This window comes from Tursiops truncatus, chromosome 20, assembly GCF_011762595.2.
Source record: "Tursiops truncatus isolate mTurTru1 chromosome 20, mTurTru1.mat.Y, whole genome shotgun sequence".
In the NCBI taxonomy this organism is placed as follows: Eukaryota; Metazoa; Chordata; class Mammalia; order Artiodactyla; family Delphinidae; genus Tursiops; species Tursiops truncatus.
The window spans coordinates 13,145,303-13,163,642 of NC_047053.1; the positions used below are offsets into that span (position 1 = coordinate 13,145,303).

Genomic DNA, 18,340 nt, shown 5'->3' on the forward strand with positions numbered 1-18,340 from the left:
TCGCCTTCTGCCCCTCGGGACGTTGGGAACCTGGAGGGAGACAACGCCGAGGGCCGAGACCTCACGTTCTGTGCTAGTGAAACGCGACGCGCCGGGGCGGGGCGAGGCGGCGGCTTCCGCCGGAAGACGGCCCCTCCAGGCCGACCTCGCGCGAGGCACGCTGGGAGCCGCCTGGGCGGTGTCTGGGCCACGGCGCGCCCCGGCCGCCGGGCGGGGCAGTGTTGTATCGGGGTCTGGTGACACGAGGACACGCCTCTCGTACGTCCCCGTCCCCTAGGCCCCTTTCCCCTCAGCCTTTCACCGTTTCGCGCTCCTTGAAGAGTTCCGCCTCTTCCCCCCGAGCCCGCCACCCAGAGCCCTCCGTGCCCTCAGACCCCGCCTCTTACGGAAGCCGAAGCGGAGGGTCTAAATCCGGAAGAAAAACAATCGGGAGCGGGAGCTGGCCGGCGGCGCCTGCTGCCAGAGCGGGGTAGATTGGGCCAGGACAGGCTGCGGCGGGGAGACGCGAGCCGGCCGGGCCACCGCATGGGGACGATGGCGGCCATGAACCCACAGACCGAGCTGAGAGTCAGGACGCTCAGGTGAGGAAGGCGACTGCGGGCAGGCCGGCCTGCTCGGGGCGGGATCACTGCCTCCGACCCAATCGGGGCTGCGGGTCTGGGGCAGAACCAGACTGGGAGAGAAGGGGCCAGACCTACAGGGCTGCTTCTGGTTCAGAGGCCTCCCACATTCTCCCAGGCCAGTATCGAGAGGGCTGTGTTGGGTCGAACCCCGCGCCCCCTCCAAACTCAGGCCACCAAGTTCTTGCCCACTTGGACGCCCCAAGCAGGTGGCCCAGTTGGGTTCTGGAGGAGGCAGCAGTGTTGGGCTGTTAGAAGTTAAAAACATAACGAAGCACTCTCCCCTTAGCTCTAGAGTAGAAACCTTGTTCTTACTTTGGATCAGCACATACATCATGGGGTCTGCCTGACCCCGTTGTGACCTCCTGAAACCCAAAATCAGATTTAGATAAGATCCTTTAGTGAAGTGATAATAGCCTGGTCTCATGCTTGTTCTTTAACGAGGAACAACGCTAATCACCAACTTAGTGCCGGTCACGATGCAAGGATTTGCTGCTAATCGTGGGACCTAAAAGTGGGAACAAGAAATCCCGGCTTTGGCTCTCCATCCACTTAGAGCAGGTCCTTGGGAAAACAAGGAGCCTTAGAGTAAAAGAGCTGCCTCTTAATCCTCCGTTGGACAGCAGGGGGAGACCGTAAACAAACGAAGCATGGAACCTCTGGCTGAGTGCCTGGGAAGGTGGTTATTGTATTGTTTTGTTGATGTTCATATGGAGGGGCAGGAAGTTGCTTTAAGCTGGCCAAGAATTTCTTCAATTTGTGCTCTTTAGAACATGGACCTCTAAGAACAGGGTCTGGTGGAGAAAAGATGTTTAAGGACATCCTGCCCTTTCCTTCCGCCCTCCGCCCCCATTCTGCATCTTCCACTGTTACAGGTCCTCCTCCTTATGGTGTGCCTAGGACTCACCTGAGGCTTGGTGGTTCTTCTTGGTCTCTGCAGGGTTTGTAGCCCCTGCCTGTTCTGTACTCAGCACAATCTGGGGGCTTCCTGGGAGCATTACTGTAACTATTCAAATGAAGAGATTTGCAAGTCTGTCCATCCCCTGAGCTGCTGATTAGATCTGTTGTTTCCCTAGGGTTTATGTGAAGCTGAGGTGGATGTTATCCAACTGATGACTTTTCCCAAAAGAGGGTAGAGTCTTGAGAGAGATGTTGAGAAACCTGTTATTTAGAATCTTCTTAGGCTCTTCTGAAATGCTTGGCAGAATTGATTGTGCTCCAGAGATGAGTGAGGAAGGAAATGTGGTGCTGTTATCTCTGTTATTTTTGAAATTCCCGTCTTGCAGTACTAAGGCGTCTCACAAGGTGAAAACTGAACCTCCAGAATCTTTCTGGTGGTTGTAGGATCCCGTGGATTGAAGAGTGGGGGCGGAAAGTTGCTTACTGAGCCATAGATGAAGGGCTGGTGGAATTAATAAATTCCTGATGGTCCACCCCATCCACACCCCTTCCCTTGCCTGACTCCGAAACCTTCAGCCCCACTTTGGCAGCTCTCCTAGTGTCAGCAGCACCAGTGCTGCCAGGTGTAGGGAGCTGTACGCCTGCACGGAGGAGCCAATCCAGGGTGGGAATTTCCTGCTTCGGGGACAGAGGTGAAGATGAAGGGCTTGTAGTTCAGTGGCCCTATTCCCTCCACCAGATGCAGAAACACACGTTTCCCATTCAGACTACAGCGGATTGTGGTGCAGCCGTTAGCAGGCGCAGCCCCCTGTCTGTTACCTGGATGAGGGCTCATCCTCCTTCCTCCATGGCTTCCCTTCTCAGCATACATGTCGTGACATGGAACGTGGCCTCTGCAGCACCCCCTCCAGACCTCAGTGATCTGCTTCAGCTGAACAACCTGAACCTGAATCTGGACGTGTATGTCATTGGGTAGGTGTCTGCAGGGCCCGTCACGCATCCCTATATCTGAGATCAGGTAAGGCTGACCAGTCCCAAGTTGTCCCTGTGGGGAACCGCTGTAACCTGTACGCCCTCACTCTGGAGTCTGAAGGCCAGGAGCTTTCAGCCTGCATCAGGGCCAGGCAGTGTCTGTTGTCCTGGATCAGCAATGGCAAGGGGTTGGCAGTCAACAGCCAGGGGAGGGAGAGACCATGGTCATGAGAGCCCAAGGCTGGAAAGTCGGCTGAGGGCAGTGCTAAATGTCTGCGGCAGAGGCAGCGCCCTCCGGGCCAGGGGGAAGCCTCTGACCTGGGATGGGCAGTTTGCAGGAAATGAACTGTGGGATCATGAGCCTCCTTTCTGACACTGCCTTTGAAGACCCATGGAGCAGTTTCTTCATGGATGTGCTTTCCCCTCTGAGCTTCGTCAAGGTAACTTACAAGTTCATGGGCCATTGGGAAATGTGTCTCACCTCGTATCACTAATCCCTAGTCCTTTGGTCTCCCACTCCAGCTTTCATGCTGTTTGCCTTTTATTTAAAGGCCCAAACCTCAGTTGCACGTGGCTCCCTGGGGCTCCTGCCTGCCTTGTGTGTTCAGAGGTAGCTGGAGCTGAGCTGGAACCCCAGGGGCTAGTTTAAGACCTTGATATTTTTCAGGTTAGGAGAATTCCTTGGGGAGGTGCAGCAGGGCTTAGTAACACCTCAGTGCCTACCCCACCCCCTGCCTCCAATCTCTACTCTCAGGCCCAGCCTGAAATCTCAGAGCATAATACCTGCCACCATCTATCGAGTGCTTACTTGGTGTTAAGCATTATAAGCAAACTCTTTATATGCGTTATTTAAAAATCTTAACTCTTTTGAAATATGGGTATTATACAGGTAAAACCAAGACTCAGAGGTTTCAGAGGATATCTGGGGTTCAGATCCAGATCTTTCAAACTTAATAACCCATGTTCTTGGCTTCTGCACTTTATTGCTGTACTGATGATCTCTAAGGCTGACAGGTATCCCACGACTCGCCTGCTGGTATCAGAGGGTATCCTCTGATCATAAGGGATATGCACCTCAAATTCTCAGGGGCGAAGAGGTTAGGAGAGGGGACACAGGTGTGGAGGGAAAAGGTTCTCAGTCTGTAGGGCCAGTATTCTTTGGGGAATCTTTAGACCATAGGAGGATCTACAGGAAGGCTCTAGATTGCTGGATCTCACCCTTCTGCCCTGCACAGCCAAGGGATGAAACACACTCCCACTCAAAATACCTCCAAGAAGCAATGCTTCCTGGAAATACCAGAATTCCTTTCTTCCCTTCCCTGGGTGACTGGATTTCTTCAGAATTAATTCTGTTACCCTAGTTTGCCTAAGGGTGCTGAAGCAAGAGCTGTGAGTCCTCCCGAGGAGGGCAGAGCCAGGAGGACGGCAGACAAGGTTTTGGTCCTGCTGCTGAGGTTAAAAAATGCCAGCCCCCAAGCCCTTGGCTCCCTCCACATCACACTCGGGCCTCTTGCTGCAGACTTGGCGCTGGACCTTCTCGGAGGGCAGAACTGCTTCTCTCTCACCACCCACTCCCTTTCCAAGACTGGCGGCCTCCTTGTACCTTGGCTAACTGGCAAGGGATTGGCAGGATGGAATTGAGCCAAGGAAGTGAGCTCATCTTGCGGCATGGACACAGCTCATTCTATCCATGCGGCCTCCCAAGGTTGGGAGAGCAGCCTGAGGGCCTGGCACCCAAAGCAAATGACCTTTCTTCCCCAGGCCGCGAGTGGAGGTGAAGGGCGAGCCCTGCCTGCAGCCTATTCCTTAGCCAGAAGTTGCCAGCCACGGGTTGAGAAGCCTGGGGCTGACCCCCTTGGCCGGCTCCTAGGCTCCCAGCCACCTCCCTCTAGTCCCTTCCTTAGCTCCTCCTACTTCATTTCCTCCACTGGAACTTCCCCTCGAGCCTCCTGCCTTTCCCCACAGCCCCACCCCCACCTCCATCCTCCCTGCACCACGCCCCCTTCCCTGCGGCTTCTCAAAGCGAGCTGGTGCCTTTGTGGTAGAGCCCATCGCCCCAACCCACTCTATGGGTTCAGATTCAGCTTGAAACTCTTCCTGAATCTTTATCAGCTCCCTGGGAGTCAGTCCCTCTTAGTCCAGCCCTTCGCCCACTTCCATTGTCATATTTGCATGCGAAGGGGAGAGACCGAGACCGGGGATGGAGAGTGAGGCAGGGGACACATCTGTAGCAACCTCTGCCGAACCCTAGTTTCTCACACCTCCCTTCCTCGGTCTTGGATTTGGGGTTCCCCCTGCTTTGACTCCTCCACCGTCCCAGAGCTCCTGGCCTGTGGGATCAAGTTTCATAATTCCTGGAAGGCCCCAGTACACACTCCCCACCCGGGGATTTCCTCCTTGGCCTCTGCACCTCATGCTCCGGAAATAGCTACTCGGGTGGTGGGTGTAGACAGCCTGCAGCTGAGAGAGAGGGTCACTGGCCCATTCCCACCCCACCTCCGCGGCCACAGAGAGCAGGGATTTTGGCAGTCCTGGTCCTTTGAATATCCAGGTAGTCCTACTGGTTCCTTAGTCTCCTTGAGCCTCGGTCCTTCGGTGCTGCCTTGAAGGGTTGGCTAGAAGATTAAATGAGCAAGGCAGTGTGTCAGTGGACGGTAGCTACTCTCCCCAATCTGTGAACACACGTCCTCTGTGCTCGCTCTCATCCCCTTTGCGTGGCCTTCGTACACACCAACTGCCCACAGTCTGTATTATTTTTCAGTAGCATTTTCTTAATTTTTTTCCACTGAGCTATAATGTATACAGAAATTAAGTCTACAGTTTGATGGATTTTCTTTTTTTTTTTTTTGGCCACGCCACACAGCATGTGGAATCTTAGTTCCTTGACCAGGGTTGGAACCCGTGCCCCCTGCAGTGGAAGCTCAGAGTCTTAACCACTGGACCACCAGGGAAGTCCCCAGGTGGATTTTTATATGTATATGCAGAACATGTTACCACTGGTCAAATCAAGATACAGAACATTTTCAGCACCCTAGAAGGCTCTCTCATGCTTCTTCCCTGCGTTTACTTTCAAGAATCCCTAAACCAAAAAAATAATAGCTGCCAGTTAATCCAACATCTTTGAGATAGAGTCCTGCTTTATTAATGAGAAGATAGGCTGAGACTTGCCCAGTATCAAATACTAAGAGCCCGAGCTGGGATTTGAACCCAGATCTGGCCCTTAGCCACTGTCCCATAGAGCATCTTTGAAGTTCTTTGAGCCCTGGCGCACAGTACCCAATGGAAACTCAGGAGGACACTGAGGAGAAGAGCACCTGACCGTGCCTGGGCCAGGGCCGAGGAGTCGGTGACTTCCTGATGGCAGTGGGTCCCTGGCAGCCTTGTCTTCTCTGCCCTCCACCCCCAAGCCCAGGAGCAGAAACTGGAACTTGCTTAGCTTCCAGAATGCATCATTTGGTAGCTGAGACTCCATCTGCAGAGATCCCATAGACCCCTGGGGCAGGACATCCATGTGGATCAGGGCTCTCTAGAGCGCCCAGCACAGGGCCTGGAGGGACACAAATGACCATTGCCCCTCTGTCCTGCAGGTCTCCAGTGTCCGCATGCAGGGGCTTCTCTTACTGATCTTTGCCAAGTATCAGCATTTGCCCTTTATCCAGATCCTCTCTACTAAATCCACCCCCACTGGCCTCTTCGGGTACTGGGTAAGGACTGAGCTGTTGTGTGAGTCAAGAGCTGGGGGGCCGTCTCACTGGGATGGGCAGGGCTGGGGGCTTTAGAGCTGGGCAAATGAAAAAGGGGGTGAAATGAATCTTGGCACTCTGTCCAGGCCAGTGCCCTGCATAGCCACCTTCCCGCCTCAGGGGGGCTTAGCATCCCTAGGATGGCAGGTGGATGAGCTGGGCTCTGTGGATGGAGAGGCCACTCTGGGAGCTGAGTGTCTGACTCTGGGAGATCCTACAGGAGGTGAGACCATCTGCCCTCAGGTCTAGGATGGGGAAAGAGAGGTGTGTCCCCCCTAGAATGGCTTCCCACCCTTTTGCCCACCTACCAGGGGAACAAAGGGGGTGTCAAAATCTTCCTGAAGTTTTACGGCTACTATGTCAGCATCGTCAACTGCCACCTGCCCCCCCACGTGGCCAACAATGACCAGCGGCTGGAGCACTTTGACCGGATCCTGGAGATGCAGAATTTTGAGGCACAGGATGTCCCCAACATCCTGGACCACGAGTGAGCATGCCGTTGTGAACTGCAGCCCCTGCCCTCTCCCCCAGGCCAGCCCAGGCAAGCACGCTCTGCCCGGTCACTGCTCCCCAGCCGGAGGCAGTCCGCCCCATCTCCCACCCTCTCCCAGCCTCTTTCCTGACACCCCATCTGCTCTCCTATGCAGCTTTGCCTCCCTGAGGTCTGGAACACCTTCCCTTTCCCTGGCCCCTCTGCCCTGCCTGGAAACTCTGGGCACTTCCGAACATCCCAGGTCAAGAACCTCGTGGTTCCTGAGGTCCCCGGAAGGGCTGGTTCTCAGCCTTGCCTGGTGCCCAGTTGAGGAGGGAGGGCTAGAGCCTGCTCCATATTTGCCGCGTGCCCCTTGGGGCTCATCTCTTCGGCTTAAATGGTGGCGGGGTGGGGGCCGTGAGAACAGTCCCGTTGGGCCCTGCTCTTGTCTTCACCTGATCTTCTCACCCACCTCTCGAGCTTTCTGCTCTCCCGCAGCCCTGCAGTGAGTGGCCAGAACCCCTGTGGTCCTGCCTTTTCTGACCTCGTCACAAACCTTCAGGCCGCCTGCTTTCCTTTCTTTCTGAAGCCTCATTCTCTGGTTTGGAGACATGAACTTTCGGATTGAGGACTTTGGGTTGCACTTTGTTCGGGAATCCATAAAAAATCGGTGCTACAGTGACCTGTGGGAGAAGGATCAGGTATCTGATGAGGGGAGGGCCGCGAAGGGTGGTCTGAGCCCGTGGTGGGTGGAGGTCAACATGAGATGTGGGGAGGTTCTCTAGTGCCTGTTCTGCTTTCCCAGGCCGCCCGAGTCCCTGTTCCCAGGCAGGGTGGGGTCTAATAGGGCTTCACCTCTGCGGGTAGGGCAGCCAGTCCTGTCCGGCCGCCCCGGTCTCCAGCTGGAGAAGCGAGGACGCAGGGTGTGCATGAGATTAGGGAGCGAGAAGGGCTTCGGCCTGCTGTGGCCCTGCACCATCGCCAGCCCTCTTGTGTCCCTGTTGTCTTTCCCACCCCCAGCCTGGCTTGCCTCCTAGAGGATGAGATACCACCCCTTTGGGGTACCCTGGCTACCCCAGCCTCCCCTCTGACACACGTCTGCTGGTGGCTGCCAGGGAGATGGAATTTAGAGCCTGGTCCCTGTAGTCCAAGAACTGGGAAAGGGCAGGCAGCTGCCTCCCCTGGGACCGTGGGGTAATGTTTGCAAAAGGATCCAGCTGATCTCCCGGGGGTGAGGGCGCCGGGGGCTGGGGTGCCGAGGCTGCCGCTGGGGCAGTGAGGAGGTGGAGTGGCCGGGTTTGACTCTTGCCGCACCGCGATGGCATGTGCCAGCCCTTGACTGGAGCGTGGTGCCAGGCTGTTGGGGCAGGACTGCTGGGAGATGGGACTGTGCCTTTCCCTCCAGCTCAGCATTGCCAAGAGACACGACCCGCTGCTCCGGGAGTTCCAGGAGGGCCCCCTGCTCTTCCCGCCCACCTACAAGTTTGATAAGAACTCCAGCAACTATGACACCAGGTGAGGGGGCTCCACCAGGAGAGGATCAGCCTGTCGCAGATCTGGGCCTGGGAAGTCAGATCGTGCTGGCCCTAGTGGCAGTGGGAGCTGCCTCCGAATAGAAGTGTCGGGGAAGCAGGAATAGATCCAGCCATCACCTCTCAGGAGTGGCACCACCCGCCCCCCTCGTGAGATGCTGACCGTGGGAGCTGACCCAGATTGTCCGCAGAGAGAGCAGGAAGGGGAGACACACTGCTGGTAGGAATAGGGGTTGGGGTCAGGGCAGGTAGAGCCAAAGGGGAGGGAAGACAGTTGATTGCTGACTTGAGGGGACTGTACTTCAGCATTCTGGGAACCCCTGCCCCAGAATGTTGTCCCTGTTGTCCCCGCTCCCCAGGACTTTCTGATCCTACCCAGACAGGGGGCAGAAAGCTTGGCTCAGCCAATTACTGGTATTACATAGCCCTGCCCCAGCTGTGAGTGGGTCGGGTACTATTTAGGAAGGTGAAGTAGTAGTTGTCAGGGGAGCAGTTAATGGGGAACGATGTAGAGATAGTGCATCTGGTAGTTAGAAGCACAGCTCTGCCCTTCATCAACTGTATGACCTTGGACACGGTATTTAAGTCTCAATTTTGTCATCTATAAAACGGGGATGATAACAATACCTATTTCATGAGACTGAAGATTAAATGAGACCTTGCATGTGCCCAGACCAGTGCCTGGCACCCGGTAAGCACTGTGATAACTGCTGTTGTTATTTTTATTTTATTTTATCATTTATTTTTTTATAAATTTATTTATTATTTATCTTTGGCTGTGTTGGGTCTTCGTTGCTGCAAGCGGGCTTTCTCTAGTTGCGGCGAGCGGGGGGCTACTCTTTGTTGCGGTGCATGGGCTTCTCATTGTGGTGGCAGCTCTTGTTGCGGAGCACGGGCTCTAGGCGCTCGGGCTCAGTAGTTGTGGCACGTGGGCTCAGTAGCTGTGGCTCGTGGGCTCTAGAGCATAGGCTCAGTAGTTGTGGCGCACGGGCTTAGTTGCTCCGCAGTATGTGGGATCTTCCCGGACCAGGGCTCGAACCCGTGTGCCCTGCATTGGCAGGCGTATTCTTAACCACTGCACCACCAGGGAAGTCCCTATTGTTATTTTTAGATTCGTGTCTTTAGATGGCAGTTTTACTGAAAACTTTTCTCAGAAGCTGAGAAAGGACTAAGTGACCACCAAAACCTTAGGCTTAGGCAGAGGGGCAAAAGTAGCTCTGGCAAGAGGTCCCTGGCCCAATTTAGGGCAAGGATCCTCATCTCTTTGAAGAAAAAGAACCCCCTACATGTTATGAGGCTCTTTGTTTCAGCTGGAGCAGCTCCTTCACGTATTCCCCTAGCAACACTGTCTTATGAGGGAGGTAGGAGGCGCCTCCAGGGCGGCGCAGGCCTCTGGGATTTAGCAGGTGAGTAGGTATGTCCACAGCCAGCCTGGGGTGAAAGGAGGAGCTGCTGGCCCAGTGCTGGAAGCCGTGTGGCAGAGCCACGATGTCCCCACCAAGCAAGGGGGAGAGCATGAGCCATTTCAGGTGTGTGGAGCAAGACAGAGTGGGGTCACAGCCAGGGCAGTGCACACAAGAAGAGGGCACGAATGCTGGAAACAGGGTCCAGCCTGAGCTACAGTATAAGCCAGAAAGAAGGGAGGAGGTCAGGCTCCAGCTGGCCTGCTGGCCGGGTCCACAGCTGACAGTCTCCCCAGCCATCCATCGGAAATGAAGGTCCAATGGAGTCACTGTGGAAATTGTCAGGCCTCAGTGAGACAGGCTGGGGCCTTGGGGGCTGGGACCTCTACCAGTTGACTTCAAAACCTCACTTGCCAGCAGGAAGAGAGCTGCTGACAGACCGTATGGCCAGGTGTCCCTGTGCCCACATCCCTGGTTATGGGAGGGAAATCAGCAGGAGACTGGAAGTTACTGAGATGGCCTAGAGAGGCTCAGAGATGTTCAAGGTCTTACCCAGGTGGCTCAGCTAGCGATGGCGGAGCTGGGGCTCAGACCCAATTCTCTGGACTGTGTTGCCCACGATGCCTTCCTCTAGCCCACAGTGCCTCTGGGTTCACAGCCAGTCTTGCCAGCAGCAGCAGAAAGGAGGGCAGGATTGGGATAGCAAAGCCTCGTTAAGGAGAAGGCAGATATTATTTCCACATAATAGGTATAATCCACATTGTGACTGACATTATTGAGTGCTGACCATGGGCCAGGCATTGTGCAGAGTGCTTTGCCCGCATCACTTCACTTCATTCATGCTGTATCTTCATTAGGTAGGCTCCATTGATACTGACTTTTTACATATAAGGAAACTGTGTCTCAGAAGATCTAAGTAAGGTAGTAACAGAGTAAGTGACGGAGCAGGAATTTGAACTGGAGTCTGTGTGAATCCAGTTCCTTTGCCTGGAGCCCAGGAAATGAAGGAATGTCTGGACAGGAACAGGGGGCCTTATGGGGGGACATCGTAACTCAAATATTCCCAGCTGGGAGCTCCTGCGGTGGGCAGGGCCGAGCCCCACATAGTGAACAGAAACATTCCTGTCTGATCAGGCTGTTATTCATCCTGAAAGCCCAGTTCAGACATCATCTGAACCATCTGAAAAGCCTTTCCTGACCCTTGCCCGTTTCACTGAGAGTTCTCTCCTTCCCTTATGCTGCCTGCAAGCCTTGCACACACCATGCTTTCAGTGTTGCTTTTAAGACACAGTGTGCCTTTCTTGCCGTGCTATGAATGCCCAGTGCACAGAGACTGGATCTGATTTATGACCGTCCCTGGTGTGTAGCGTAGTGCCTGGCATATGTTTAAACTGGGAGCCTGAGAGGACAAAAGGAAAAGATAAGGTATTTAAGGAGCAGAGGGACCCACCCAGAGTGAGAGAGCCAAATAAACACTCTCAAGTCCAGGAGTTGGCCCATAGAAGGTTCCAGAACTCTGTGTGGAAGTGCCGAAGGAGGGTAAAGCAAATGGTAAGGAGGCGGGCAGCTGAAGCCAGGAGGAGTCAATGAGAGTTATTGTCAGGGAGGCAGAAAGGAGCGCAGGCATTCTGATCAGTCAGCAGCGCTGCTGAGAGGCATCTCGAGTGGAGTTGACCCGCTGCACAGAGGGACTGAGCTGCATGCAGGGCATGGTACGGAGCTCTGCCCAGCCTCGGCAGCGTCCCGGAGCCAAGATGTAATGAGAAACGAGGTCAGCTCCATTACACGGGAGGGTGAAAGGGCTGAGGGCAGGAAATCCTATTAAAGTCAGGGATTGCAGTGGTTTTGTTACAGTCGACAGGAACCCAGTCCACCTCTCTGTTACGCAGTGAGCAGAGGATGTTATGATCAATCTATTCAAGGCTCGAGTCCAGAGTTCAGCGAGACACTTAGAAGCCATCTATAGGGAGCCGAAAGGAAAAGTGCTCTCAGACCCAAAAATGGAACACATCACTACTTTTGGGTCAGTACACTGGCTCAAGTTTTCTAGGCTCTTAAGCCAGGAGAATCCTGCAGAGCTACTTGGTTTTAATTTTTAGAAAGTAAAGACATACTACAGGCATACCTGAGAGATATTGCGGGTTTGGTTCCAGACCACCGCAGTAAGGCGAATATCACAATAAAGAGAGTCACACAAATGTTTTGGTTTCCTGATACATAAAAAAGTTATGTTTAAAAAAAAAAGTTATGTTTACACTATACTGTAGTCTGTTGAGTGTGCAATAGCATTATGTCTAAAAAAATGTACATACCTTAATTTAAAAATACTTTATTGGTAAAAAAATGCTAACCATCATCTTAGCCTTCAGCAAGTCGTAATTTTTTTTGCAATAGTAACATCAAGGATCACAGATCACTGTAACAATTACAACAATAATGAAAAAGCTTGAAATATTATAAGAACTACCAAAATGTGACTCAGAGACATGAAGGGAACAAATGCTGTTTGAAAAATTGTGCTAATGGTCTTGCTCGATGCAGTGTTGCCACAAACGTTCAATTTGTAAAAATCACAATATCGGCGCAGTACAAGAAAAGCGAAGCACAAGGAAACGAGGTGTGCCTGTAGTCTCCAGATATAATTCTTGTACTCAGTCACGACCATTCAGCCAAAAAAAGCATTAGTGATGGGACTTCCCTGGTGGCGCAATGGTTAAGTATCCGCCTGCCAATGCAGGGGACACAGGTTCAAGCCCTGGTCCAGGAAGATGCCACGTGCCACGGAGCGACTAAACCTGTGCGCCACAACTACTGAGCCTGTGCTCTAGAGCCCGCGAGCCACAACTACTGAAGCCCGCACGCCTATGCCTACAGCCCATACTCCGCAACGAAGAGTAGCCCCTGCTCGCAGCAATGAAGGCCCAACATGACCAAAAATAAAATAAATAAGTAAATAAATTTATTTAAAAAAAAAAGCATTAGTGAGACCCGGCTCTGGTGACACACAGTGGGAATCGGCCACCACTGGCAAGCTGGAGGAGACGGGTGCAGTGGAAGGAGCACTGACTCTCTAGTCAGCAACGTGGGCAGGCACCCAGCTCCCACCTGCATAGGGTGACCTCACTCAACTTCAGTGTCCTGGAGAAGGAAAATGTGACCCGTGGCATTCTTCCAGTGTTGGAAGGATTGGAACAGTCTGATGCACAGAAGGACCCCGTGTTTAGTTATTATTAGGAATAGAGAACTGGGGGAAATGTATAATATTTAGTTGGTACATATTTATTTTGCTTATTTGTTCCTCTTGTTTGTTAAACGAGCTCGTCAACGACTTTGACAATCCCATTTAGCAGATCCCCAGTTGCCTGGCATATAATAAGGGCTCAGTAAAGCTCACTGAAAGAATGAACAATACAGGTGCGCAGTGATGAGTGTGGACCGGTCCATGGAAAAGGAGGAAAGGGAGACAGGCTGAAGTCCCAAGGAGGAAGCAGAGCCAAGCTGAGGTACTGAGGGGGAAGGAGAGTCAGGCTGTGGTCAGGACTTGGGGAGGATCCTGACGGGACAGCAAGTATGGGCTCTTGACCATAATAGGGAAGTGGAGGCGGGGAGGATGCTTTGAAAGGGAGAGTGGTACATTCATGTGGTTCATTACCAAGTTTTAAGAATTGCTAGGCACTGAATGTCCAAGATTGGTTTGGAGATTGAGTGTCTGTTGTCTCTGGGATGGGAATACCACATTCCGATTATCCCCTGAACACTTCTCAGAAGAGTGAAAGATTCAAACAACCCAGGAGCCCCGAGCAGAGGTGGTTTAGCCAGTTCCCACTTCTTGACCACTCCCTCGACAGTGTTTCTTTGACGTAAGCACTGTTATCACCCCATCTTAAGAGTGGAAGAAACTGAGGTTTGGAGTGATGAAGTCACTTGCCCAAGGGCAGAGCTTTTTTTTAAACTAAGTTACTGGTTTGTTGTAAAAGGATATAACTCAGAAGCAGGCAGATGGAAGAGCTGTGTAGGACAAGGTATGGGGAAGGGGAAGGAGCTTCCGTGCCCTCTCCAAGGGCACCACTCCCCAGATTCACTAACCTGGAACCGCATAGCTCTTAATTAACAGGGGCAAAACCTTCCCCCAACTGGTCTCTGATACTAGAGTCAGTTCACCACCGAGGCACCATTCTGCCTCTATTGCTGGAAAACCATATTGCTATTGAAGTGATGGAAGTATACCAGAAAGGTTTGTTTAAAATAGTAAGTGAATAAAGCAGAAGACAAAAATAGAATTTCAAACTGATTATAAGCATATGAAACTGTATATGTTAAGATTAGGTGGGCAGGGCTTCCCTGGTGGCGCAGTGGTTAAGAATCCGCCTGCCAGTGCAGGGGACATGGGTTCGAGCCCTGGTCCACGAAGATCCCACATGCTGTGGAGCAACTAAGCCCGTGTGCCACAACTACTGAGCCTGTGCTCTAGAGCCCGTGAGCCACAACTACTGAAGCCCATGTGCCTAGAGCCTGTGCTCCGCAACAAGAGAAGCCACCGCAATGAGAAGCCCGCGCACCGCGACGAAGAGTAGCCCCTGCTCGCCGCAACTAGAGAACGCCCGCGCACAGCAACGAAGACCCAATGCAGCCAAAAATAAATAAAAATAAAATAAATAATTTTAAAAAATGATTAAGTGGACATTTTTTGGGATAAATGGGCATTTTTTAAAAATACATTTTTCACTTTTTTAAACCATTTTATTTATTTTTTAAGATTTAATTTTATTTATTTTTGGCTGCATTGGGTCTTTGTTGCTGCGTGCAGGCTTTCTCTGGTTGCGGCGAGTGGGGGCCACTCTTCGTTGCGGTGCACAGGCTTCTCATTGGGGTGGCTTCTCTTGTTGCGGAGCACAGGCTCTAGGCACGCGGGCTTCAGTAGTTGTGGCCCGCGGGCTCTAGAGCACAGGCTCAGTAGTTGTGGCACACGGGCTTAGCTGCTCGCGGCATGTGGGATCTTCGTGGACCAGGGATCGAACCCGTGTCCCCTGCATTGGCAGGAGGATTCTTATCCAGTGCGCCACCAGGGAAGTCCCTAGGTGGGCATTTTTGAGGAAAGAGAATGAGCTTGGGTTTTTTTTTTTTTTTTAATTCTTTGGGTTTCACGAGCACTTCTTGAGTACCTACTGCATGACAGGCTCTGTGCTAATGCTGAGGATACACAGGAGACACCAAGAGTCCGTCCTTACCTTCCAAGCTCACACACTAACTGACAGGCTGACTGGGAAACAGTGAACTACAATATACTGTAATAGGAGATGTACTTATGTAGAATGCTTTGGAAGCAGAGAGGTCAGTGACAGCTTTATGACAAAAACAGCACTGGAACTGGGCCTCTCCCTGTGACAAAGGGAGTTATAGATAGCAAAAGCTGTAAGAGTAGAGGCCCAGAGGCTTGAGAGATTCACCATGGTGAGGTGGGTCTGGGGCAGAGGAGGGAGATAAGGTAGCACAAGGGGTGTCAGGCTCCTGTGCACCTTGAAAGCCACATTTGGAGACTTGAGCTTTATTTTGGAAGCAGTGAAGACTCCTTAAAGGTTTTACAGCAGCGAATCATCTGACCAGGCTATATGGTCTCTCTTATGCCCGTCAGGGAAGCTGGTGAGTAAAGAACGGGTGGGAGGTCTTGACTCTTGAGAACAAAGCATCACGCTAGCCAGTATATGCAGAGTTTATGTTGTACGAAGCGTGGTGCTAAACATTTTTTGTGTTTCATCTCATTTAATCATCTCAGCAACCCTATGACATAACTGCTATTATCTCCTTTCTACAGATGAGGAAGCTGAGGCCTAAGAGGGGTTGGCCTGGTGATTAAGGGCACATGCTCTGTGGTCATGCTGCCTGGCCTTGAGTCCTGGCTCTACCACTCAGTGGCTGTGTGACTTTGGGAAAGTTACTTCCCCTCCAAGACTCATTTTCTCCACTTGTGAAGCGTGAAATAAATAGTTCTGGTTGCCGGCATGTAGTGAGCATTCCCTAAATGCTTCCCTTTCCTTCCCTAAGGTCGGGTCTTTAGTATGGGGGAGGCCAAATTCCAGCTCAGGTCTGTCTCACTCCAAATTCCAAACCTCAGCTTCTTTGATGTTCTGCTGCTTTTGTTCAAGAACTAAGAAAGGCTTAAACGGGATGTTTCTGAGTCACGATTTGATTGTGACCCTCTAGTCTACTGAGGGTCCTTGGCTAAGTCTGACAAAGGCCAGCATACTTTTGGTTCCATTGGACACCCTCCTGCCTGCTGCCATGCTGATCTCCAGCTCTGGCCCAGGGTGATCTCGTGACTGCTGACAGGCCCTGGCGTTAGGGCATCCAGCAAGCTCGTGGGTCCCTTCCTGCTCACCTGCCACCCCTTCTCTCCCCATTCTTCCTCTCCTCCCACCCCCAGTGAGAAAAAGCGCAAGCCCGCGTGGACCGACCGCATCCTGTGGAGGCTGAAGCGGCAGCCCCAGGCCGCCATCCACACCCCGACGCTGTCAGCCCCCCACTTCACCCTGTTTCTGAGGAGCTACGTCAGCCACATGCTGTACAGCGTCAGTGACCATAAGCCTGTCACCAGCACCTTTGACTTGGAGGTAAATTTCTGGGCTGCCCAGCACTCGGCAGAGGAGCAGCCATGCTGGGCCACATCCCCAGACCCTCCCGCCCTGGGCTCTCATGTCAGCAGATGCCCCAGGGGAGACCTGTGGGAGGACATGATTGCCTTTCCTCCCGGGTCAGGTATCCCAGCTCTTCTTAGGAGCTGTTGATGGCTCTGTCGGTCAAAAATGTGTTCAAACCCTTTGTCAGTAGGTTTCCATTTCCTCTTAGTACTGTCCCCTGGGGCTCCTGAGTTCCATTATGCTTATTACCTACCATGTGAAATAGGACTTGCTTTCATTTGTCCTACACCTATCGGGCTCAGGTTGCAAAGGGAGCCCCCTCCATCCTTGTATCTTGCCATCTCATGACTAAGGCAGTGTTCACCTCCTTTGAGCTGCTGGCTGCCCTCTTACTGTTTGTCTGTCTTTATACCACAGTGTCCCTTCACATGCCTATAGCTGTTCTCACCAGAGGCCCCCAAATTGGATTTGGGCCTTTGGGTCAGGAACCGTGAAGGGCCTGCGAGCAACTCCTTGGCTTCTTTCTTCAACCCGCCAGCGGCGCCCCTGATCTCCCCCACCCCGACGTTGCTCAGCACTTGGCTCTCTGCTTGATTACCCAGCTGGCCCCCAGTCTCGTCCTCCTGGCAGGGCCAGCCATCCCCAATCAGCCTTTGGCCCTTCTTTCCAGCTGGCCAGCCAAGGTCTGATACTCTAAGGGCAGCCTAGTAGAGTTCACCTGTGGGTGCCCCTCCATCCCTCCCCACTGACCCTGACCGTTGCAAGGGCACAGTAAGGACATTCGTCTCAGGGAAGGGAATGATGCTGTGGGACTTCAACCCCTTCCCGCCCCTGTGTGTAGCTGAAGCCATTGGTGTCTGCCCCACTGATCACCCTGCTGCCCGAGAGCCCGTGCACCGCGGAGAGCGACATGCTGATCAGCTACTCCCTGACCGCAGACTTCCTCAGCAGCCCCTGGGACTGGATTGGCCTGTACAAGGTGACGTGGCAGGCGGGCAGGGAGCCCATCAGTCGCACCCCCCCACCGGTTTATCTATTCTGAGTGCTCATGGGAGTTGGGCACAGAGACTGCAGAGCTACCCTCATCCACCCCAAGGGTCCTTGCCCATCGAGGGGCTAGCAGTGAAGGGGAAGAGGCAGGTGGTATGATGGCCAGCCTTAGAAATGAGACCATCCTCTCCGTAGGACTTGACATGGGTCCCGTGTCCTCCCAGACCACTGACCACCTGCCTGATCCCCCCTCCCACAGGTGGGGCTGCGCCACATTAATGACTACGTGTCGTATGTCTGGGTCAGGGACAACCAGGTCTCCTTCAGCGACGGGCTGAACCAGGTACCTGCCCCCTTTCCTGAGATAGGTATTCCACATCTCCAGCAGGGGGGCTTGTCTGACCTCTCCCCTGTCTTCTGGAAGGAACAGAGAGCTGGATACCTAGTCGCTGAGAGCTGAATGGGGCCTGGGGCCATGGAGCTGATCCACTTCCGTCTGTCCTTCCCTCCAGGTGTACATCGACATTAGTGACATCCGAGAGACTGAGGATCAGTTTCTCCTTTTTTACTATAGCAACAACCTACATTCTGTGGTGGGGATAAGCACACCCTTCAAGGTAATGGATGCTGGTGGGTAAGAGGAAGGGTAGCCCAGAAGACTTGAGCCCATCACCGGTTCCCTGAGGTCACGGGCCGAGGAGCCGACCCCTACCATGGAGCCGAAGCCTTTGGGGGACGGGGGAGACAGAAGGCACGGAGTGCAGCCTGCCCTCGCCCCTTCCGCTCACTGCTTGTTTTACCCCTGCAGATCCAGCCTCGCTCCTTCTTGGCGGAGGGCCCCCTGGATGAAGCCCAACCACAGATCTGAGCCGGGATAGAGTGAATCCAGGGCGGAGGCTGGAGCTGGCAGCCAGCTCTGCCTACCACTGCCAGGAGTGCTGGGGGCCCAGCCCAGCCCCCTGAGGAGGCAGCGGTATCCTCCACCTCCCAGGGGGACCTCTAGCCACACTCCTTTGCTCTCTCCAGTCCAGATCTCTGGAATCGGCCCCTTAAATACAGGTTTTTGTTGCTGA

The 18,340-nt window shown here is 53.2% G+C and overlaps 1 protein-coding gene across 7 annotated transcripts; it reads left to right on the forward strand.

The window, feature by feature from the left end:
* The first annotated feature begins 184 nt into the window (after positions 1–184).
* On the forward strand, positions 185–18,340 carry INPP5K (inositol polyphosphate-5-phosphatase K). Of its 7 annotated transcripts, none has more exons than XM_019926927.3 (12): positions 185–581; positions 2,260–2,492; positions 2,824–2,932; positions 6,080–6,196; positions 6,547–6,722; positions 7,297–7,408; positions 8,113–8,222; positions 16,064–16,250; positions 17,119–17,256; positions 17,527–17,610; positions 17,780–17,884; positions 18,076–18,340. In XM_019926927.3, the coding sequence occupies exons 2-12, from the start codon at positions 2,260–2,262 to the stop codon at positions 18,133–18,135; spliced, it is 1,431 nt and encodes a 476-aa protein (XP_019782486.2). In that variant the 5' UTR covers positions 185–581; the 3' UTR covers positions 18,136–18,340. The 7 variants fall into 7 exon arrangements, with proteins under 7 accessions (XP_019782486.2, XP_019782487.2, XP_033702971.1 ...); XM_019926928.3 differs by having other exon boundaries at positions 2,385–2,492; XM_033847080.2 differs by having other exon boundaries at positions 2,385–2,492; positions 2,831–2,932.